The sequence below is a fragment of the Myripristis murdjan genome, chromosome 7, assembly GCF_902150065.1.
Source record: "Myripristis murdjan chromosome 7, fMyrMur1.1, whole genome shotgun sequence".
Classification (NCBI taxonomy): Eukaryota; Metazoa; Chordata; class Actinopteri; order Holocentriformes; family Holocentridae; genus Myripristis; species Myripristis murdjan.
Window position 1 is genome coordinate 11,446,435 of NC_043986.1, and position 23,193 is coordinate 11,469,627.

Genomic DNA, 23,193 nt, shown 5'->3' on the forward strand with positions numbered 1-23,193 from the left:
CATATTTTGATAGAAACTAATAAATGTAACTAACCAAATAACAGAAAGAACAACACCAACAACAATACTGATAAATCAGTTATAATAAAACAGTGCTCACAATATCCATAATTACACATTTAATCCCTCAGACTACAGTTATTGCACCTTTATACTGGTAGCATCACTGCCTGTATTAATAATCTACATATCAGTCTCTACCATATGAAATACTATTTGGCCATTTTTTTTTTTTTTTTTTTGTAGTTGAATTGTTAATTTTCCCACTCTGCCAATGACTCTAAATTCCCATTCCTCTCATTCTGGGCATGTAGATTCAGTGTCAGCAGCTCTACAGGAAGCAGGAAGAGAATATCTAGGGAGTAGAGACGAACAGAGAACATGTATTATTCTACCAGCCAAAATAGAGCAATCTATTATTAGCTGACTTGCTATCAAGGAGCCACACAGTGCATGTTCATAACATCATGGCTGGCACCAATTCACATTTGTAAGAGACTGATGTGAGATAGGCAAATGCTGGAGAATAGTGCTTACTAGGACACACACACACAAAAAAAAAAAAATTCTTCTCACTGCTGCTTCACTTCCCCCCCACACACACATTTCTGACCTAAATAAAAGGCTTGGAGACATACAGATGAGCTTAGTTCTATCTATATCCATATTCTACACTCCTTTCATCTCCACTCTTCCTACGCTTCACTTCAGTTCCCTTCCCTCAATCACATGCATTTCCATACATCCACCTCTGCCTCATCCACCTGCCAGTCCCCAGGCATCACCCCCTGCCCCTCCTCCTCCCCACCCCACCACAGAGTATACACATCTGACACACTTTCCTTCATAACTCAGTGCCTCAGCTCCTCTCCTCTCAGCAACCACACCGGTAACTGGTGCAGAGAGCTGACAGCGGACTAACATTCAACTATCCTGGACATCAGGAATGGCCCCTAAAAGAGAATCGTCCATCAAGAAGTCTCCATCACCAGGTGCCCAACCCAGACTGGGTCCCCCTTTCCCCAGCCTCCCTGCAGCTCCAAAACCACCTCCAGAGCAGAAGCCAAGGATGCTCCGTCCTTCGGACACACCGTTTGACCCAAGCACCTTGGAGGTGAGTGGAAAGACTGCAGCTCCTGACACTGTGACAAAGCTAATGTGGGGCATTCATAAATTAGGATTATCAACAAATCTTCTGTTTTGTTAGCCTGTTTAAATAATAAGTAATAAATAATATCAAAGTAATAACTCATTTCCTGATGAATAAAATGCTCAGTTCTGTTAGCAAACACATTATGTCAGACAAAGATACAAGGTAAAAGATCTGTTGATCAGATGTCAAGTGTACCACATGCTGTGATTCAGATGAAATATTCCTAAGATTACTTACAAGAAACAAGCTTTCTGTGACTCTGATGCTAATTACCGAGGCCAAAATATCAGCATAAATCTGGAATGAGAAGGAATCAAAGTAAGAGCATAAATGGGGCATTGATGAGAATGAGGTTGTCCGTCAGTCTTTGGCCTCCTTTGCAAGAGAGGGAGAAGCTGTTTGCTATTACAGTAATGCTTCACACACTTTTTTCCTGTGAGAGGCAAACTAGTCAAAAAAAGAAAAGAAAAGAAAAGAACAATCACAGTATGAGAGACATTATCACTTTACTGGGCAATTTTGGTCCCAGTCCTTTAACAGCCCATTATGCTTACTGGATTCCTATGAAATTTTCAAGTACACTTTAAAAAAAATCTGAATGACCTTGTCAGACATAAAACAAATAGAAATTAAAATATTGCAACATTAGGCGACTGGAGTCAGAAGGGGCACCATATGCCCTGTATTGTTAAGTAAAATTAGGCATAGATTAGTCAGATAACACATTTTAACTTGATTCAGTGTAAAAAGACAGTCAAAGAAATCAAATGCATTGGGTAGAAGTGCTCTGAAGTGAAGGTATCTGATCTCATGATGATCCCATGTTAGACTTGTCACACTAACTGGGCTTTAGCTTTGCTGCCATCGCTATATGCTTTGTGTGTGCTGCAAATTATATATGTAGGGTTATGGACTGACTCATTTAACCTAGTGTGGATAAGTGGGTCATGTCAAATGACATCCATGGCAGTACAGCAGCAGCAGCATCCATCTGACCACAGTGTCACCACAGTGACCCAGTATGAGGACAGACTTCCTGTTTGGGGAAGACAGTGCAGTGTGTAAGGCTATGGCAGTCGTGGCATCAGTCCATAATCTCACAGGCCCTCAGATCCCACTTCCTTTGGTAAACTTCCAAACAAAGAGCTAGTCATTGCAATCATGCATTCATCCACTAGGATCTCCATTCCCATGCGCCATACTTGCTCTGTGCGTGCCGTGCGTAATGCGCACTGCGCCGCCGTGACGCGCGGCTGCCTCTTACCCTGCCCTGCTCGCTGCTCCGCCTCACATTCTTGGGTTTGCCGACTCCTCGGACACACCTCAGCGGATACAGCCATGGTGGGTCACTCGGTTTCAGTCCAAATAGCTCTTGTTCTTGTGGTTTTAGCTTTGACCTACATTGTTTGAGGAAGTTAGTGTGGCATTGTGAGGATAAAACGCTGAATGTTTCGAGTCGTTTAACTAGTTGCTTAACGTTACTGCGGATAGCGGAAGTGGAAGTTGTGAAGCTAACCGGGTTTGCTAACGTTAACAGCTAGCCAACATTTTAAAAAATAATAATAATAATAAATAACAATGACATCTTTTACTTACTGTATGCAAAGTTATGATTGCTAAATATCCTACAGTTAGGGAATGAGGTGCATTTAAGTTTAAGTAACTGGAAAAGGGTACTCGTTAACTTAGCCAGCTCGGTTACTGATGATACTGTGCAGAAAAAAGCGTAATTTTCATTTAGCCTAATAAATCTCTCTTTGAACAGTCTGACTTCTCGGAAGATCAAATCCTTGGTGAGTTGCAAGTGTGTGTTGTGACCTTCTCCGGGTGCTTCTTGTTTTGCATGCCTTCATCTTTGCTTGGTTCAGATTCAGACACTTTGCCTTGTATCTCTCCTCTGTCACCTGCTCTATGCTCGCCTGTCACCCTGTAATGGTAACTGTGGTAAAGTTTTCCTCCTTTCCTTGCGTACTGTTTCATCACTTTCCACTTGCCACTGCTTGTTCCTTCCAGATTGAATTTAACCTGGATCAGATTCATGGTAAGTCGGTTGTGAGGGACCCTCTCAGTGCTGATGGCTATCTCAGAGTCTGGAGGGTGTGATCTGCATGCTGTCGCTTTCTGGATAAACACAATGTGTCTCTGTGGATGAGAGAGTTGCTTTGCACTGCTAATTTAGTACGTCGAAATAAATGTGTCTTAGTTGATGTATCATGTTTATACTTGCCAGCTTTGACCGTGTGTTGCATTGTTTATGCATAGTCTTCCATTAATAAGCAATAATGATTTTTTTTCCATAGCCAGAGTGCACATCTGTTCTCGTAGGTCTTGTTTCTACTGGAATGCATGCATTCCCAATTTTGGCTCTTTACTGTAGTGTTTGCCTGTTATCTCTCAAGCAGGTCATCTCCATGAGTGTGCCCTTTTTTGGTGCTGGACACAGTGGCCGATGATTTTCATCCTCTGGCTGCTTTGTTTAATCACTGTTGACATAATAGGCTATAGCTAGCTGACTCTCCTCCTACTTTGCTCCACTCCTCTAATACCAAATATGGTGTTGGGATAAGTGCTCACAGGCCAGAAGGGAAGAGGCACATTCCTGAGAACAGGAAAACTCTCCACAACAGTGGCTGAGCTTTTGGGGAGTAGCTTATGCCACACTAGTACAAACAGCCTGCCCCATGTAATTGCATAATCCCCAAAGCCAATTCTTCCAGGTTGCAAAATCTTGGCTAAGCTTTTTGTTAAGACCCTCTTTGTTTGTTTGAGCCAAACTGGTTTGTTTAATCTATCCTAACATTTTAACATCAATCAGCCTTGTGAAGGGTGAAAACATTGCAAAAATAAGTTTACTTGGACATTTACATAATTATAGACTGTATTTATGGTGTCGATGATTCAGTCATCTGCACTTTATCAAGACAGTTCATTTGTTTTGATAAATCTGTATTCAACTGTCTATAATTTATGTGAATGTGGCAATACTTTTATTCTTTGGTTCTTCAAGTGTTTGAAGGGGTCCTATTCCCCAGCATCACAGTTTGGAGTTGACATGTTCGTCATGGTGAAAAGACTGAGTCATGACAGCTGATATAGGCTACATTAAACAACAACAATAAGAGCCATCAGTGCTTGTTAACCTGAATGCTTTGGAAGGCTTGGATAACACTGAGGGCATACTGACTTTTCCAGAGCACTCTAAAATATTGATATGAAAATGACGCTGGCAAGACGTGGGGGTGTCATGTAAAGACTTTTGAACCTTTGGAAAGAAAATGCAGACTACCACTGAGACTCATCTGCTAGACAGACTCTCACTCTGGCTGGGAGAGCGAATGACAGAGTACACTGTGTCACACTGTTCCCTCATTAATCTCATTAGTCAGTCTTTTGGTTGCTTCCATAAAAGGAGTGATGGGGTAACAGATGATAACATGGTGTGAAAACTCCTCATAAGAAATGGATGAGCAAGCCAATGATCACTTTTAGATTGTTCAGCCAGGTGAGATGTTATCTGTTTTTTGCTGGTGATAGACACAGTTTCCTTGGTTATGCACAATTTCTTTGCATGGTTTTCTCTAAGTTGTTTGAAAACTAATCGATGTGAAGTGATGTTTGAAGCCTCAGCATTTTGACATGACCGTAGGATTTCAACCATCAAAACTCCTAAACATAAAATGTTGGAAGTTTGATGTATGTTTTGAGTATGCACGTATATGTATGAAGCATAACGCCCCTTGCTCAAATCTTACTGAAAGTTTAAAATTCAAGTCCAAATTGTGACATCCAGGGAATTTGAAGAAGTCTTGGTATGGTTAAGATTGGAATTTAATATAGGTTTCCCCCATCTGATTCCAGTTTATCGTTTCCCCTTGTGTGTCACGTTAATGGAGCACCTAATCTATATGGTGATTAAACTAACTTTTAATTAGACCCACAACCTGTTTTCTTTTAAGAGTCAAGGATAATATCAGTGATTTTGAAGTATTGGCCTGCTTACTACGATTTACCTACATTTTACATCGCAACAAGCCATTTCTCAAATCATGTGGGGTATTAAAAATTTCACAACATACAATCAAAATCCCACGATTTTTAAAAATGAATATTTGGTTAACACACCCACCTTAAAATGTTCTGTTTCTGCTAACAATCTTGTTGCAGTTCTCAAACCGCAGAACTAACAGTTCACCGTCTGTAGAGCAAACATTTCCCAGGGGGCTGTTTCCGGCACAGGGACCGTTTCACTCTACCCAGTTTCAAATCATGAAAACACAACAGTGCTGCTGCTTTTAGGAAAACGTAATGTGGCTGAGTTTTTTTACGCTGACTGTTGTGAAGAAAATTTGAAGTCTCAGAAAGTTCATTTTCGTATCAGGGTGGAATTAATGGAATTCCAATCGCTGGATAGAAAGTAGCAAAAATGGTATATGAGTTTTAAAATTAGCAGAAGATTAGCAGAAACGTGAAGTGTGTGAGTGTGCCATTTTGTAGATAATGTGCTAAATGTGCAGAATCACTGGAAGGGTCATTTAAGCTCCCTGAGTAGGTCTAAACATCATTCTGTTCAGGTTTTGTTCTCACCCTACCCGCTCTTCTGACCTCATTTAGTCTAAACGATAGACTCCTAATTATCCCGGGTAGACTGGCCTGCGAAATCTGATCAGGCTTGCCAGTCTGGTGCTGTGTGCCCTGCCTGCTCATTTTACTTTTTCAAATGCTATATTGATCTAACCGACCCAGAGAAGACAGACCAAAACAGGCCGGCGTAATTGCAGAAAGAAAAATAAATAATAACGGCACACACCAAAGGAAATATTTGGACCTATCAACGAGAGTGTGCCAGGTATAAACAAACTTAATGTCACTCATCAGGTCTGGGCTTTTTCTGTACCGCTTGTTCTCAGTTTCTGCACTGTCTGTCCTGTTGCTTTTCTGTTTTCTCAGTTTTTCCCAATTAACTCTCTGTCCATATCATCGCTCCATCCACATTAAGTCATCTCTTTTTAATGTCTTTGATTCATTAACCCTTCACGGGTCTGTGTTCTCTGCAGAGTTTAAGGAGGCCTTCCTGCTTTTTGACAAGACAGGCGAGGGGAAGATCAGCTACAGCCAATGTGGGGATGTCATGAGGGCCCTTGGGCAGAATCCTGTCAACGCTGAGGTGCTCAAGGTCCTGGGCAACCCCAAAGCAGAGGGTGAGGGGAAATGGCTACACTTTAATGGAGTTTTCTTATTAATGCTTTATTCTACAAGGAATGTGAATTTAATGTCTTATTTGAACATGTTTTGGTTGTTTTATATTGTTTTCGTTCCACAGTTTCCCTCTAGGAAAATGCCTATAATTTGTTTTGAGTTTTTGGGCTTGTTTGTCATAATCCTTATAATTGGAGTGCTTTTGACAAGTTGCATTGTAACGAGTGCTGTAAGATGTAAGCTCATTGTAACTTCCCTCGTTAATTCTGATTCACTTGTCTTTTGCAGAGATGAACCACAAGATGCTAGACTTTGAGCAGTTCCTGCCCATGTTCCAGGCCATTGCTAAGAATAAGGACCAGGGCTCCCTCGAGGATTTTGTGGAAGGACTGCGCGTCTTTGACAAGGAGGGCAACGGCACAGTAATGGGAGCAGAGTTACGTCACGTCCTCACCACACTAGGTAGGTTACTTTTTTTTTTTTTTTTTTTAGCACACATTAAGAGTTATTTTTGTTCATGTATTTATCTGGAAACCCAAAATACTGGCTTATCACATTCAAAAATCACATCATCTCTAATTTGCACAGGAATTTCAGATATCAAGGATACATGAGGCTCTGATATGTTACTTGACTTGTAACTTACCTTAATTTTCTGTGTTATGTTGTCCATGACATTTTAACCTGTTATTTACATCGTGAAGCTGAAGACAAAATTCTGCTCTATTTTCTATTTTCTACTCCCAGGCGAGAGGATGACAGAGGAGGAAGTGGAGACGCTCGTGGCAGGACACGAAGATGCAAATGGCTGCATCAATTATGAAGGTGAGAGAGAAATAAATAGACAGGAAGAGGATGGGATGCCAGATACTAATTAGTTAGATGGTGTGTGACGCTGCCGTTGCCTTTAAACTGTAAACCGCTCAATCTGACAATTATAACCCGCCTTGACAACGCGGTTATGAAACCTTGGTCATTTGTGACACCGTGTGTGTGTGTGTGTGTGTGCTGTTTTCAGAGTTGAAATACCGTGTAAATGCTGAGAGCGGTAGTTTGAGGAAAAACCGGTAGTGTCAGGTTTCTGTTGAAGCAGATGCTGGCTTGCTAAAGGCAGCCACTGGAAGCACTTCATGACTTTAAACTGACATTTGGTGACCTCTATGATGCCTCAAGGTAGTCTCTCTTTTTTTAAGGAGCTTTATCAAAGTTAATGTTTCAAGAAAACAGGTACACTTACATAATGCTTAAGGTTAATGACTTAACGAATGACTGGCTGACAAAGCCTTTTGTGAATATCAGCTGCTGATGTTGTTTAACTGTTTTTCCTCCACAGCCTTTGTCCGCCACATCATGTCAGGCTGAGGGCCGGTACGGGCATTGGGTATACCATGAGATGGCACCTCTAGGCTTTCCTGCTTTATTTATTTATTTATTTTATTATTTATTCTTTGTAGCTTCCCTGTTAGATAATCCACTCCCCTAGGGCATTTTAACCCTGACCAGCTCTACTCCTGCTCTCCTTAGTGCCGTTGTGCATGAGAACAGTATGCTATTGAAAGGTAGATTTGACCTTTAGCTGCCCAACGGGAAAGCCTTGTGGTCCCTCTCATCTTTAGTCCTGAGGATTTGACCCATGTGTAGCCTCCTGCTGTTCTGCCCCTCTCTCTCCTGCAGCCTTCTGTCTTGGCCCATGGCTGCAGCATGCCCCTCTGCATGTCCGGGCGCCCCCTCAGTTTCCTGGGGGTTATGATAGGTACGCAGGGACGGGACTGGTGTCACTCGGTGCTCAGAGCTGGGAAAGCTAGGTTGCCAATGGCCTAAGTTGTTGGAACCAACTCCTACTGACATTATTCACACATGAATAATGACAGTAGAATAGTCTTTTTGCTTTTGGCGATGCTGTTGGACATATTTACAAGATTTGTTTTTTATTAAAGAATAATCACCAGCTTTGGGAGAGTGAACCAGTCCCTCCTTCTACTAACCAGAGAAATGCAGTGAATTGGTCTTGTGCTGGTTGTTCTCTCTCTGTCCTGATGGAGGCTGATTTGTAGCTGGGCGCTATCTGACCTGACTGTAGCTCCCTTGGTCTTCTACCCTTCTCTCTGCTTCTCAAGCTCAGGAAAACAAAACGCCAAAGGATGGCTTCTCTAACCAACTCTTCTTGGATCCTAGACATGGCCAAACCCATATGCTTTGGCTGAGTAGGAGATAGAGATGATTACCTCACCTCTTTCTCTCCATCCCCTGTACAATCCTTCTTTTCTCTAATGAGTAGACAGAATATGGAGGGATCTTTTCTCCAAGTGCAGCATCTCCCACCCCATGGCTCACCAAGGCTGGATGAGCAGGGGGCCTCAGCTCCCGATGCTGTAGTTGGAGTAGGTCTCTGCCAAGCTTTAGACTGTCAATCTCACGTTTGTCTCCCTCTCCTCTCTCTTCACAGAACTGGTCAGGATGGTCATGAACGGGTGAAGATGAAGAGCACCATCTCTTTACCTTTTGTTTTTGTTTTTGTTTTTTTTTTTTTACACATGTACCTTTATTTTGCAGTTATCTGCCGCAGTTTTCCCATGAATCCCTTTTCATGGATTATTTCACATCTTTTATTTTAAGAAGTGCCTTTACATTCCCCACTTTAGACCACAAATGACCCTGGCTTTCGATGCCAGGACTATTCACATGTCTGACCAACTTGCATGCAGTTAGGAGCCTTTGTGCTGAGACAGTGTACAGGACCATTCCAAGAGGCAGCACTTAAGACTACCTGTCTTTGGTTAATGATGTAACTACTGGTAGTGTGTCGATGTTGGTTGGCACATTGTTATGTAGAGTGAATGTCCGCAATCTACTGTAATATTGGCTAAAACTTGCTTTTGCTTGGAACATACCCCCCCTCCCCATAATGGTGCCAGAGCTATGCAGCAAACCAGTATGTTGAAAAGCCATACAATCATGAGGTAGAAAAAAAATAACCTTTCCTCTGGTTCCCATGTTTTTAATTTCCCCTTAATTTGTCGCTGAATTTTAATAAATATTTTTCCCCTTAAAACTTAAATTGGTTGTTGTGTGCTGATTTCTTTCAGGAAACAAGGTCAAAAACGATTTGATGCCACTTATTTTTAAGGGTTTTAATGATGAGTTGCGGTACAGTGTTGCACTATTTATACACTGACAGAAGAGGGCAGTGTTGCTGTTGTAATTTTATATTTCAGTCGATCACCTTGGAGTAGTATATTGTTCAAAACATTTAAAAGGAGGATATATCTTCATCATCTGCATTTTTAGATACTAGAAAGCAATTCCCAGTGCTTAAGTAAATCTAACATCACTTTATTTTAGTTTTCAAGCAAATTGTTTTGCATATTGGTATAACAGCGTAAATGTACCCAGTGAGATCATTTCAGTGTCAAATAAAGGTTGCTTTTTATATCCGAGAGTTTACGTGACCATGTTGAGTTTTTTCAATACAAATGATTTGGTGACAAAGTGCTAGGATATGACCAGTGCAGAATGCTGCTTGGCGGCTCCCTGACCTTTTCTTCATTCTCCTCACAAGCAGCCACAACTATTTCCCCTCGTTAGGCACCACAGCTATCGGAGTGTGAAGCTTATGTGTGTGTGAGTGTGTGTGTGTGTGTGTGTGTGTGTGAGTTAAGGTTCAGGAGGGTATCATAGTCCACTGCTGAATAGGTTGTCCACTAATTACTTTGTGTGTGTGTGTGTGTGTGTGTGTGTATTCGATGTAAGTCAAGTCTATTGATTATTTTAATCCGCCTATTTGTGAGTCTGTGATCCTCGTGGCTCTGCATTCGACAGGGGAATCACTAATGGGCCTCAGTGCAGCCTGTCTCAGACCTCTCTCCATCCAATTAACTTTCAACTAGAATCTGCCAGGAGGGAGAGCCAGGGGGTGGGCCCAGGCATGGTGCGGCTACATCCTTCTTCTGCTCAGAAGCAACAGATTCACCAAAGCCTTTAAGTCCAGAATGCCATCAGCTCTCAAGTCTAATTAGACGCTTCCCTCCCTCACTTTTTTTGCGAATGATCTAGGTAGCATTCAAGGTCCACGCTGTTTTACACGGAGAAGATGTCAGTCTGCCATTGGTTTGAGAACTGTTTAAAGGCGGATATTGTAAACCACGACTTGTGTATAGAGAGTTGCTAATTGAGTGAGGAAATGTTTTTGTATTATAATACACTGTTGTACTCTGTACCGCCATCTTTATAGCCCCCAATATATTGTTGGATTTGTTTTTTTTTGTTTTTGTTTATTTTGTAAGCATACTGTTTGGTATTTAGGTATTTAGGTATATTTTTTTATTTGTTTTATATCAGGAATCTCAGCCAGTTTCTACTGTTCTTGACTTAAAGTACATGTTGCACAGGTAAGATTATTCACAAACCTCAAGTCTATTATTAACATTCACAAATAAGTTCAGTCTTCAAGCTGAGAACTAATTTAAAAAAAAAAAAAAAGGATGTGCGAGCAATCTACAATTCCAAATACTGCTCTTCCTGGATTTGTTAAAAAAAAAAAATAATGCAACCATAATAGTGACAGATACTGATTTTTAACACACCGAAAAAGAGACACAGAATAATGGTTTTGATTAATAAAATTTAATAGGTCACTAATATGTTGGACATTTTAAACTATTTACCATGGCATTCTAAACATATGGATTCAGAAATATGGATTCACCCAAAGAAGCTGGACCAGTGTGTGTGTGTATATGTGTGTGTTTGTGTGTGTGTGTCTGTTTCTGTGTCTGTGTGTGCACACAGCATGATTTCTCTAAATTCTCTGCGGGAATACCAATGAGATAAGGGAAAAACACCATCAATATTTGAGAAGCATTTCACCAATTCACTAGATTTATTTCTTGTCGTTGGTTGGCGACGCAACAAATGGTTTTGGTACGCCGGTTCAAACTCGTGTTAAAGAATCAACATTAAAGAATTTCACTCGCGGTGAACCAACTTTTCGACTGTTTGTGCAGTGGATCAAGATATTGTTACATTTGAAATGTACATATTGGCTGGATTTTGTAGAGGGTGGCTGTATTATAAGCTCAGATCAATATATTAATGTTTGTGTCTTAGGCAGTGTCTTAAGACATATTGGAAATCCATGGTGGAGCAGGCGGCAGCTATGGTCAGCCATTGTTGCTTCGATCCCAGCCCCTCTGAGTCCACACACCCATGCCATATGTCCAAATCCGCACTGCTTGCTTCAAACGAGCCTGAAGAAGTTTTAAATGTGTACATGTGTGTGTGTCAGTGTGTGAGTGTAAATGTAAATTGTAAATGTAAATGTAAATGCACACACCTTTATTCCGCCCTGACCTTCACCACCCCAAAATAACATGTAGGAACAGTGAAATGGACAGTGATGATACAGATATTTTAATTGTCTACTCAAACTATTCAGCATATCAGGTGTCCCATCCCAGGATTACAGTGTGTATTACAGAAGATGCTACTTTTGAAAGGGTCTCTCGAAAATAATGCACTAAGAGGGTATGGCAGCGTGATTACAGCATCATGTCTGTAATTTACTGTACAACATTAAATATAAGGAAAATACTGCAGCTGTCACATCTCCACTGTTCATTATCTTACCCATTACCCATATTATCCATTCACTCACATGCGCAATCTCTCTCGCTCTCTCTCTCTCTCTCTCTCACACACACACACACACACATAAGGAGTCAATAATGCACTTAGAACTGGCTTCATCACACACAACTCAGTTGACATCCATTAAATGTGTTGTGTTTTGTTGCTTTGTCGTATGTCGTGTTTTGCGTTGGCAAGCCATGTGATATCCTGTGTCGTGGTGTGAATAGGAAAGGAAGGTCATCCATCTGTGTTTACTCAGATGGCCTTATTTTGATCAGTACTGTCCTAATGCAGGGTGATTCACAACAGGGACTTTATTTATTTCAACTGAGGTATTTCAATTTGACGCACAGGGGAGAAATATTCGATAAAACAGGGTTGCAAAAGACAGGCAGGCCGTTTGATCAGAGGCCGTGAGAGCGGGGAATAGAGGTGTTTTGGTAAATGTAGGTAAAGGTTGGATTACAGAGGGTTTTCCTTTTCCTCAGCTCGGTAATCTTGACTAATGCCAACCTCAACACCATGATTGCATTAAAGAACAAATAGACCGATGGTGTTGGTTATATTGTAGGTTTCACAATGTCAGTTAATATGGAGCACATTAAAATATATTCGATATGTCAGAGCCACGACGTGCAATTGTTATGTGCACCTATACTGTACATATTCTGAAACTCATATTTACACACACAAGGGGTCAATAATGCACTTGGTCATGATGATTGGCTCAATATCACAAAATGCCACTTAATTCCTCCCATCTCACAGGTTTTCACACCTCTCTAGTCTTCAGGGTGTATGTGTGTGTGGTTACTTGCATGAGTGTGTGTGTGTGTGTGTGTACACCTGGGTGCACATGTGCTTGCAGGCATCTCTGCAAGTGTGTATGTGTGTGTGTATATGTGCATACGTGTCTGTGTGCGTGTGTGTGTCTGCTTGAGTGTCTGTGAGTGTGCATATGCATATGTGCATGTTGGCAATTTTCTAACCGCTCCTTTCTCTCTCAGCGTGGTTCGGCTCAGTCTGGGTAGATGAGGAAGCCGGAGAAGGTGCTGTACTTGTTTGTGTTTCCTCCATGGACCTTCCCTCCATCCAGCTGCACACACACCTCGTCGCCCACGTCCAAATGCAGGATCACACTGTTGGAGGCGTAGTCGTAATTCTGATCAGCGTCCTGAGCGATGGCGCTGGCTCTTACCTGTCAGCCACAGAGGACACACACACTGATAATTAGAACCTGGATGGAACTTAACAAACACTTGCAAATGTCGCTGCCTCTCACTCATCCTCTCCATACTCAACAGCTCTTGTCTTCAAAATGACAATCTATCCCTAAATCACTATTACTAACACCACCACATCTTTCATTCTTTCCCCTCATTTCTCTTGGAACATTTTCTTTTTCACCTGTCATCATCATCAACCATCAGCAGCCTTCCAGTGAGGATCTCATGAGTATGATATCACCTCCTGATGAGGTGTACATGCTGGATAAACAGATGGATGGGACTCTGACCTCTGACCCCAGAGCTGGATTGAGAACATGGCCATCCTGCCTCTTATTGATCAGCTGGACAGCTCTGCTGTGGCTTCGGCTCAGAGCTAAGAAGAGGATGGCAATCTGATTGAGTTGTGGAGATAAGCAGACTCACGCGGGACAACAAGTTGTCTATGGGGAAGCTAGCTAATCGTAGAAACAGCAACACTTTCTTCACCAGCTATTGACCTGTTACTTATGATCCTAGGCCAGTTCAATATGCATGATATTGAGTGGCTATGCCAGAGCCAGACAGTTTCACATTTGCATGCTGTTTGTGAGTTTGGTCTTATTGACCCAGTGGCAGTGGATCTTTACTTGTTTGTTAACACATTTAATTGGGTTTACTCATGTAGACATTTAAACACACATGGCAAGATTGAGTTACAATTATAGAGGAAACAGTGGATTTGTTCATTTACTATTTCAGAGAATTTAAATTTTATAAGCAATGTGTCACGCTTACATTGCTGCATCATTTAATGTTTTATAACGATTGTAGTGTAACATACTCTAAATGAATGGGTCTTGCAGTATTTGTGAAATATACATGCAGACGTTACAAAAGATTCATGAGCGAGCTTCATGTATGGTATGACTGAGTGAGTGCTGTGAACAGGAGAAATCTAAAGGAATGGTTAAAGTTTGCTTTTGCTGTACAAACTTTAATGTTGTGTGCAAACATTTCATCATTGTACAAAAAAAAAAAAATATTGACAAATGCAAAAAGCGTAATTATAAGCTAGGTTACACAGGCAAAAACCTCCTAAGCAGGATGTATCAATATTTCTGGTGTACCAACTCCAATCATCAGACATATGTCAGCCATCAGTGGCCTTGTGTCTGGCTCGGTGTCCATCTAGGCTACGAGCACTCAATCTCTGTCAGCAGCCAGACAAGCCACGCACATCTCCATGACAGCCACAGAATATGATCTGCAACTCAACTACCATCATGTCATTCCCATCACTGGGGCCCTTTCTCCCCAGCGAACACACATCAATTTGAAAACAGTCAATCGCTGAGCAACAGAGTCTGAATTACTGTAACTAAAAATATGCTCTTTTTCCCAGTGCAGATCCATTTTGGATATGCTCGCCATCTATCAGCCCCAGGGTTGTGTAGGATCGCCTGGTGAGTATCTGTAGGTCTTCTTAAATGAGATGCAGGTCACGAGTGCTGCATTCAACACAGCATGTTGGTGGCCAGCGGTTAAGCATGTCCCTGTCCACTCTAAACCAGATTGATTAAGGGAGCGGGGCAGTCTATCTCCTGAGGCTTCACAGCTTGGCTGCCACGCAGAAAAACTGACCACCGCTATGGGTTACACTACAGGCGCGGTCTTGTTTCATTACATTCCACACACACAGCAAAAATCTCCAATCTAGCAAGTCATTTAGCTCTATAATCAGTATTAAAAGCTCATTGTTCTTACATCTGCCCATTTCAACATTTTTATTCTTGTTCCCAGAAAATTTCCTGAAACAAGTGAAACTGCCCTGGATGCAAGTGAGATTATTTAATCTCACTGGTGTGTTTTTTTTTTTTTTTTTTTTTTCACTTGTTTTTAGAAAACAAAGATTTTAAGACTGAATGTGAAAGTAAATTACTTTTTTTTTGTTTGTTTGCAGTGCACACTTTGCATTACAACTCCCTGTGGTTAAAGGCTTATACATAAACACGTTAATTGAATCAGTTATTTTCTCTCTTCAGGTGAATAGGCATACATTTTTCATATATTTAATGTTCTTGTAGGCAAAAGCAAAATGTATAGGGGTTAGAGTAATGCATTTTACCATCAGTCTTCATCAGGTTTACCTTTACAAAACCACAAAGGTAACAGGTGCTGTTGTTGCTGGTGATGATTGGGGTAATGTAACTAGTTAAGCATACACCAGAATTACTTAAGGCATTCCTGCAGCAGCTTTAGGAGATATTTCAGAACCTTGCAGAATTAGATTAAATCAAAGCATACAAGAACTCTTGAGTTACTTGCAAATGCATAAGGAACGAGCAATTAACTACGCAGAATTAGGCGTTTCTTGGATCCTCATAAGACCCTCTCTCAAAAAACAATAGCAGTCCATTGTCATCTGTAAAGGTTATATTGTCGTTCTCCTTGACATGTGTAGTGACAGCCAATATCACATTTGCATCTTTGGCTGCTTCTGACAATGATGCTCTTGTTGTGACTTCCTATTGACACCAGGCATATGTCATCCTGCTCATTATTTTGGCCAAGCGGTGTAACGGAGGGAGCGCTTTCCCCCCTTAGGCCTTTTCTAATTCTCATGACTTAATGCATTGGGCCTCTGTTGATTTTTTATAATAGTACGAATATTCATCACTTAGCACAGAAATCATTTTGTCAATACGTGATATATGAATCGGCTAACATACAACTCCTGTGTGTGCAGCGATAATGTAAGTCATCCATTAATGCAGATACCAGACAGAGAGGCATGGGGGAGCCATGGTGGGATTAGGCTGGGGAGCCGACAGAGGAGATGGATACGGCTGGAGGACACAGTGATCCATGTGAACCAGGCGCACACTGAGCTGATCCTGGAGCTAGAAGGGCTGTGAGTCGCGAGGCAGGGGCCCCCAGGGCTTGCCTGTGGCTGTCTCTGTCTCTGCCAGGCCCTTTCATTACAGGGCCTCCGGTAAACACGCCTGGGAGGATAGGGGGCCGCAGGCGAGGAGGGGGGAGGAGGGAGGGGAGCAGCTGCAGTGTCATTTTCTATACAAGCGGAGATGTGGCGCAGAAGAGAGACAAGGATAGACAAAAAGGAGAGGGAGGAAAAAACGACAACAAGGGCCAGAGGGTTGAGGAAAGGGGAGGGAGGGGGCTAGAGTAACAGACTGATCAAGCGAGGCTATTTTGTGAGACCAGGGAGATGTGGGGGTATATGAAGTCTTGTTTTTATCTGTGGTGCCGTGCTCCACTGGTAATAAAACTGACAGGATTCATTCGTTGTGATATACTGACCTCTTAGAGCGGAGACAATAGAAAAGTAGCTGTTAAACTTACCTAAGGGACCCCAGCACATAGCTGATGTGGGGAAGGCAGGGGTGGAGTGGGGATGGGGATGGGGGCTGCTTGGAAATAGAATATTTATTGAATCGGTTTTCTCTCTCCTCTGGGGGCCGGGGGATTACATGGACACAAGCTACGGCAGCATAGAAATTTCCCTAAGATTGCTAACACCTCGCATTTCATATTATAGCCTTAGGTCTACAGTGCATAAATAGTCATACCTTTAAACAGAGAAAGCACAGATGACTTACTTAAATTAATGTCTTTGATCAAAAGCACTGTAATATCTCCCTTTCTCTATCATGCACTAAAAAACTTTACCACTTTCTTGTCTTTGTAGAACAAATTGTGCCAGCCAACCTTACTCCTTGCTCTTTGCTCCAAAGGCTAATTATATTTCAACACTAGCATATCTATGTCTCTGTACTGGGGAAGTTAATACAGATACTGGTCATTACAGCGAGTGATGACATTTTAACACTACTGTGTGAAATAACTTGACCTTTAACTGAGCTATTAAAAGAGCCTGCGACAGGTGAAAAACACAAGGGTAAGATTAAATCGGAGCCGAGGCAGTATCTATTTGTTGGCAATACTTATTAACAAACCGTAACCGATAAATGGTAAATTTAATAGTTAATTAAACTTTAGTTAATGGTTACTTTACTGTTTGCAAATGACGAAATGATAATTAATAATGTTCACTACTTATTAGTAATGCTATCCACATACACACAAAATAATTAAGCAATGTTAAACACAGATAGAGACATGACATTTGGCTCTGCTCATATGCTCACATCATAACACACATCATCAAGTGATGATGCACGCACACAGAAAGTAACTGAGTATATTTACTCAGCCGCTGTGCATTCATCCAGTTTGACATACTGGCACTAGACCTGAGTTTTTCCATTTTGTGCCACTTAACGCATTTCCAGCACTGAAGCACAATTATCTGATGATAAAATTACATAATAATGCGAATAATTAGCAAATGTTATTAATTATCCTTTCCTTGCTTGTTAGTGGTAAAATAACTATTAGCATAAGTTTAATCAACTACCAATTTGCCATTTATTAATGATGGTTATTGTAAGTGTTCCCAATTTGTCTACTTTGAACATTGTGTTCAAGATATTAAACATAGATATACAGTGGAGCTCTATGGAAGTATAAATTAATAGATGAGCAGGCCCACAACACTTAATGAGAGAAAGGGGAGATGTTCCACCGAGTAGATAACCATGACGTATTACCACCCCACGCGACAACCTATAAAGAATGCCAACATTAGCTCTGACTTGTGCTCACTTAATAACATTTGCAACTGACCTGGCATATTAACTAGCGTGTACCCCATATATCTCTGGTAATGAATTAGGAATGGAGTGATTAAGCAGGATATACATTCACAATAGCAGTGGCAGCACGAGGAAGCACATTCTCAACTATTTGACATGAGAAAAGCTATAAGCAATATTAAATCATGAAGCATCATCCTCCCTGGCCGAGCTCGCCGCTTACCTATCTCTGCAGGAATGCTGTACAACACCAAGTGATTTATTATATAAGGCTCGGTTAGTTGTGTGAGTGTTACGCAAACATTCAAATTAGGCGTGTGGAACTGTACTGTAAGTCAATTATGGACTTGTTTCAAACACGGCAGCAATTGAAGTGTGACTCCCTTCAATCACAAATCCCCTCGACTCTGAAGTCCTGTCATCCTGCAATGATTTGTGATTGTTAGATTGTGGTGTACGCAGATTGGCTGCACAGAGTGGGGATTTAGATCAAGTAATTAGCAATGGATCTGCAGGAATCACATGGAAACCCTGCTACAGTCAGCATGTCCTTCTGAGATCCCAACATCGCATCACGCCACGCTCATGTCACATGGTACCATCTGGTTAGTTTCAACCGTGTAACTACGACATGTAGCCCGGCAGCAATTGTGGCAATACAGTATTCCAGTTTATGAAGTCATTAGCAAAGATGCAGGTGGAGTTACTTATGAAATATTCTCTTGGGAAATCTATTAGTCCCAGAATTAATTAGTATACTGATTTCAAAGTGTCTCCAACATCTCAGGCATCGGTAATCATTAAGTCGGAACATAAACACAATTTCTAGACCAATTTTCTTACTTTCTCAGGCCGGCCTTGATCACTTGTCAAGCCGAGACGTGTCGAGTGGGTGTCCATTGGTCATCAGGCCTGATCTCATCCTGGCCTTCACCACCGGCCTCCCCGATGCCTCGTCTACCGGCCCACTGTCTCCACACCTCCATTAAGTCATCTATCTTCCTCCCCTACACCCCTGATCTTTCCATCAACTCACTTGTCTTGTTTTGCTCTCCCTTTCACTGTCATGGCTGTCTCAGCATGTCCCTGTCATGTCATGTCTCTGGGTCTGCATTCGTTGCCAACGCGTTCTCAGTCCCTTTGATCAGCCATCTAATAAATTCAAGCCATAAATGATAATTTTTTTTGGTGGGGTCTATAAGCTGCACACGACAGAAACCTAGGAGGGACAAGTGTTTGTGGCTATGGAAATGCTATTATTTAAAAAAACAATGGGCAGACGATATTTCTGATAAAGCTGCGGCACCCACGGAGATGCGATGGTTAAACAGGCCGTTTAATTCTGCAGCCAGGAATGCAAACTGTCTGACATGTTGTCCATTTAATAAACACCAGCCTCTGACTGACACTTATACGGCCTCAGGCAGTGTACTAGTCTGCCTTAGGGCTTCAAAATAACACCAAACATGATCAGGTACACTGTAGTGTTTCACTTACATTACATTTTACACCTACCAGTAACTCTTCATATGTAGATTCCTGTTAAATGAGCGCTCTGATTAACGGAATGGTTTAAGGGGGCCATCTGATGGCCGTCAGATGGAGCAAGGTGAGGTTAAATAATTGAGTTGAGTGAAAAGATAATTAATGGAGAATCAATGAACAAGCTGGAGAGGGCTTAGAAAAGGAAGGCATAGCTGGTGATCAGGGGATCTAATCTAAGATTTATGAATGATTTAGCAGGCTCCAGTGAGTTGAATGACAATACAGGACATTACACAGGTAGCCTTAAACACATATGGTCACCTCTGTGATTTTCACACAAACACTCTCAAAGGACGGTTAAGGACGGAATGACTGATTCTAACAGCAGACTATTTTTGTTTTTCAAAATTTTCATATCTCATTGAATTAAGTCTAAATGAACTCTCCTAACTCTGCTTTATTTGGTGCAGCCGTGGTGATGAGGTGTTTGTGTGGCGCAGTATTGTCTGTGTAGTGTATTTGCATCTAAAGTCTTTGATGAATGAATGTATAAAGTGACTTCGAAGATGTTTCCTGAATTTGGAGTCCTCCGAAGAAATCCCTGTGATATATCCCACCTCCCTTCTCCTCTCCCCCCATCAGCCCCTCTGTCTTTAATTAGTGTCTGGGGAATGAGGGAGTGGATGAGTGGACTGTCAATTTTACATTCATTATTTATTTATCTGAGGTGTAAACTGACTGGTCCACGCACTGACAGACATTTCTCCTGTGCTCCTTTGCACTTCTGTTTTGGCGATAATCAAGCTCTGTATATGATACTTACTAATTAGAGTGTTCCTTTTGGCGGCGGCAGCATTCTGCCACTTGTCATTTAGCTACTGTACATGTGGAAATGCAAATATTTGTAGCTGCGATTTTAAAGTGTAAAGCATGAATTCTCCTTAATGAGGAAGAAGATTGCTATTTCATTCTTTAGCTGTCATGTGGCCACCCACTAAGTGGAATGTGCTGTGAATTTGAAGTGCCCAATGTTATAGAGGTGAATGTGAGTCAATGGTAAGAGGGGATGGTCAACAGAGGAGAAAAATGCAAGATCTGTTGCACGGACGTGGGTGTGCATACGCATGCATACCAACACTCTCATTCACACATGAACGCAGGCTTGCACACACACCCACACACACACACTAACCTGTCCGTTCTTCTTCAGGTCTGCCCACATGCTGGTTCCATCACCCCCCCTCATCAGGACATGGTAGGTGAAGTAGTAGATGCCAGGCAGAGGGCAGGTGAACTTGCCAGTGGTGGGCTCATAGTAGTTACCCACATTGGTCACCACATCATCAAACTTCAGCACCTCACTCCCCTCGTGCTGCTTGCGTAGCCCTGCATAGAAGGCAATCTTGGGAGTGTAGAGTGAGGGAACATAGCCACCAGGACCTGGACCTGGGGGCCCTTGTGGCCCTGGTTTGCCTGGCTCTCCAGGTGGACCACGTGCTCCGGGTGGGCCAGGGATACCTGGAGGCCCACGGAGCCCAGACTTGGTCTTCCGCCCAGAGTAATCCTGGGGTGGTGGAGACACGGCTGTTAGCTCCTGGCCAGTTTGAGAGGTGGTGTAGGGGTCACATACCATCCTGCAGCTTCCAAGCATTTCATAATGGCTCCCTGTACTTCCTGTGTTGCCCGCTTTGGTTGTGTGGACCAGTAGGGGAATGGCCACCAGCAGCACTAGAACCATGGCCACACCTACTGCAGCCCCAATGACGCGTTTCCTGCGGCTGAGCCGAGAGGCAGCCAGCGTTAGGAAGTCCTCCTCCCCTTTGGCTGGAATAGTGCCGGCCAGGATGGAGCCTTTCAGAGAAACACTTCAAAATGAAAAGGCGGAGAAGGACGCAAAGAGGACTCGGGGAGAAAAGGGGTATCACTGGTCCAACGTCAGCATAAGCAGAGCAACAAGCATGAGGTTCTTCGGGTCACAAAATGAAAGCTAAGTATAGGAAAGAACACAAGATGGCAGACAGCCAGAGCTGACAATGTTGGGAGGGGAATAATAGGGGAATGAAGGAATCCAACAGGGACAATAAAGATGTCCAGAGGACCAGGACCGAGGTTTTGAAATGTCTGTTGGTGAAGAGACGAAACCTGTTGACAGCACAATGTTTACGGTAATCTAGGCATAAATCTGGATGACTCAGATTTGGGATTGCACACTATAGAAACCATCATTTATCTTATCCGGTTCACCTTTTGCTGTCCTCCAGTCACTTCAGTTTTCAGCATCAAACAGAAACCATTACTGGCAGCACGAGGGTTGTTTTGAAACCAGAGCTTATTAAAAGTATCCCGAAATGATGGCAGATGCCAAAGTCAGCTCATTCAGGAGGGAGTGGGGTGGTGTTTGGTTTGTGTGAGGGATAATTTACAGTTTATTCAAATAAAAAGCTGCTTTGCTCAAGGCCCCCCCTAGCAAGCACAAGGTCTCACTTCATGTGCATGTCTCACTGAATGCCACGGGTCAAAGTGATAAAAGTTCATTCATTTAGGGATCTTTTTCCTGACACAATCGTTTTAGGATCCGCCACTGCTATTTGGTGCCTTGTGTCCTCTTTAAACAGGTTTTCAGGAGACTAGTAGGCCTAACACCTTAATCAACTTGGGTGTGTTTTTGATAGATTGCTCCTCTGGCTATATCTGTGGAAAAGGAAAGGCAAAAAGAGCAAAGACACTTAAATAACTATTTGCTCGCCACTGCTTCGCTGCTGTTTGCACAGTGATTCAAGGAATGCCAGGTCTTAGAATTAAATAAATGAATCAGAAAAAAAAAAAACAGCCAGAAATCGACAATAAAATCGAAACGTTTTTGTTCGTCAAATATGAAATAACCAGTTCAAAGACTGTAGTATTTTACAGAGATATGTAGTATAATTTATCTGATTGTTGATATGTAGTAGACACATTTAGTAATTACTGAGAAATACTTGGAAGTCATTTTGTATATCCGCCTATATAACGAATTTTGAAGAAAATGTCACATACAAATAGAAAGTAAAAAGAAAAAACTCACCAGCTGCTTATTATAGTCCACAAATATTGTTGAAGGTATAATTCTACTTAATCAGTCCAATCCGCGTCCCACCAAAACGACTGGAGGACTTTGGGCTGCTGGAGTGCCAAGTGGAGAGCTGGAGAGCCGCTGGGCGCAGGAGATGCCAGGAAAGTGGTGAGAGTTTGTGAATCAGGTCGTAATCCCCTGTCCTTGCGCAGGTAGAAAACTGGAGTTTAAATGTCGCTAACTTAAAAAATAGATTCCATGGAAATACTTCACACTTGTTCTTGACACAGTTCCAGCTGAGAGACGCGCAGCTTCTCTGTCGCTCCTGTCCAGAGTGACTATCCACTGTAGGCTATCGCCTCTCGCAAGCGAGTGTTTGGTCCACAGGCAGCCCTACTCCGACACCTGTAAGATCTCTCTCTCTCTCTCTCTCTCTCTCTCTCTCTCTCTCTCTCTCTTGCGCTCTCATTGTCCTATCCTTTATCACAGCAGCACTTTTATTTTCCTTTCTATTTGTAATGAAAAACTGCGCTATCATGTCTAAAATAAAAGGCAGTTTTCCAGTTTAAAGCAGAATAATGGAATTTTTTGCCAGGCAGTGGGGCTGACCAAAAAACATTTTGAAAAACAGAAAAGCGTCCCTTCTTCCCTCTCTCTCTCTCTCTCTCTCTCTCTCTCTGTGATATATATATATATATATATATATATATATATATATATATATATATATATATATCGGTTCATTAATGTTGCGGTAAATGGGTATCAAAGTAGGCTCAATTGCAATGAAATTCTCCC

The 23,193-nt window shown here is 42.0% G+C and overlaps 2 protein-coding genes across 4 annotated transcripts; one reads left to right on the forward strand and one right to left on the reverse strand.

The window, feature by feature from the left end:
• Positions 1-2,323: 2,323 nt before the first annotated feature.
• On the forward strand, positions 2,324-9,407 carry LOC115361664 (myosin light polypeptide 6). Of its 3 annotated transcripts, none has more exons than XM_030055207.1 (7): positions 2,324-2,494; positions 2,919-2,946; positions 6,208-6,351; positions 6,638-6,811; positions 7,097-7,174; positions 7,683-7,730; positions 8,796-9,407. In XM_030055207.1, exons 1-6 carry the CDS (start codon positions 2,345-2,347, stop codon positions 7,709-7,711), a joined length of 603 nt encoding a protein of 200 aa, XP_029911067.1. In that variant the 5' UTR covers positions 2,324-2,344; the 3' UTR covers positions 7,712-7,730; positions 8,796-9,407. The 3 variants fall into 3 exon arrangements, with proteins under 3 accessions (XP_029911067.1, XP_029911066.1, XP_029911065.1); XM_030055206.1 differs by having other exon boundaries at positions 7,683-7,717; XM_030055205.1 differs by lacking the exon at positions 7,683-7,730.
• Positions 9,408-12,397: 2,990 nt separating this feature from the next.
• Positions 12,398-21,146, reverse strand: c1ql4a (complement component 1, q subcomponent-like 4). The gene is made up of 2 exons (XM_030055844.1): positions 20,536-21,146; positions 12,398-13,175 (listed from the first exon to the last, which is right to left on the reverse strand). The coding sequence occupies exons 1-2, from the start codon at positions 21,079-21,081 to the stop codon at positions 12,996-12,998; spliced, it is 726 nt and encodes a 241-aa protein (XP_029911704.1). The 5' UTR covers positions 21,082-21,146; the 3' UTR covers positions 12,398-12,995.
• Between the last annotated feature and the right edge of the window lie 2,047 nt (positions 21,147-23,193).

Coding starts and splice junctions, on each gene's coding strand:
- LOC115361664 (XM_030055207.1), top strand. CDS start 2,345: ATGCGCCATACTTGCTCTGTGCGTGCCGTGCGTAATGCGCACTGCGCC. Junction 2,495..2,918: donor CCTCAGCGGATACAGCCATG/GTGGGTCACTCG, acceptor CTCTTTGAACAG/TCTGACTTCTCGGAAGATCA. Junction 7,175..7,682: donor TGGCTGCATCAATTATGAAG/GTGAGAGAGAAA, acceptor TTTCCTCCACAG/CCTTTGTCCGCCACATCATG.
- c1ql4a (XM_030055844.1), bottom strand. CDS start 21,081: ATGGTTCTAGTGCTGCTGGTGGCCATTCCCCTACTGGTCCACACAACC. Junction 13,176..20,535: donor ACCTGAAGAAGAACGGACAG/GTTAGTGTGTGT, acceptor TGTGGCTGACAG/GTAAGAGCCAGCGCCATCGC.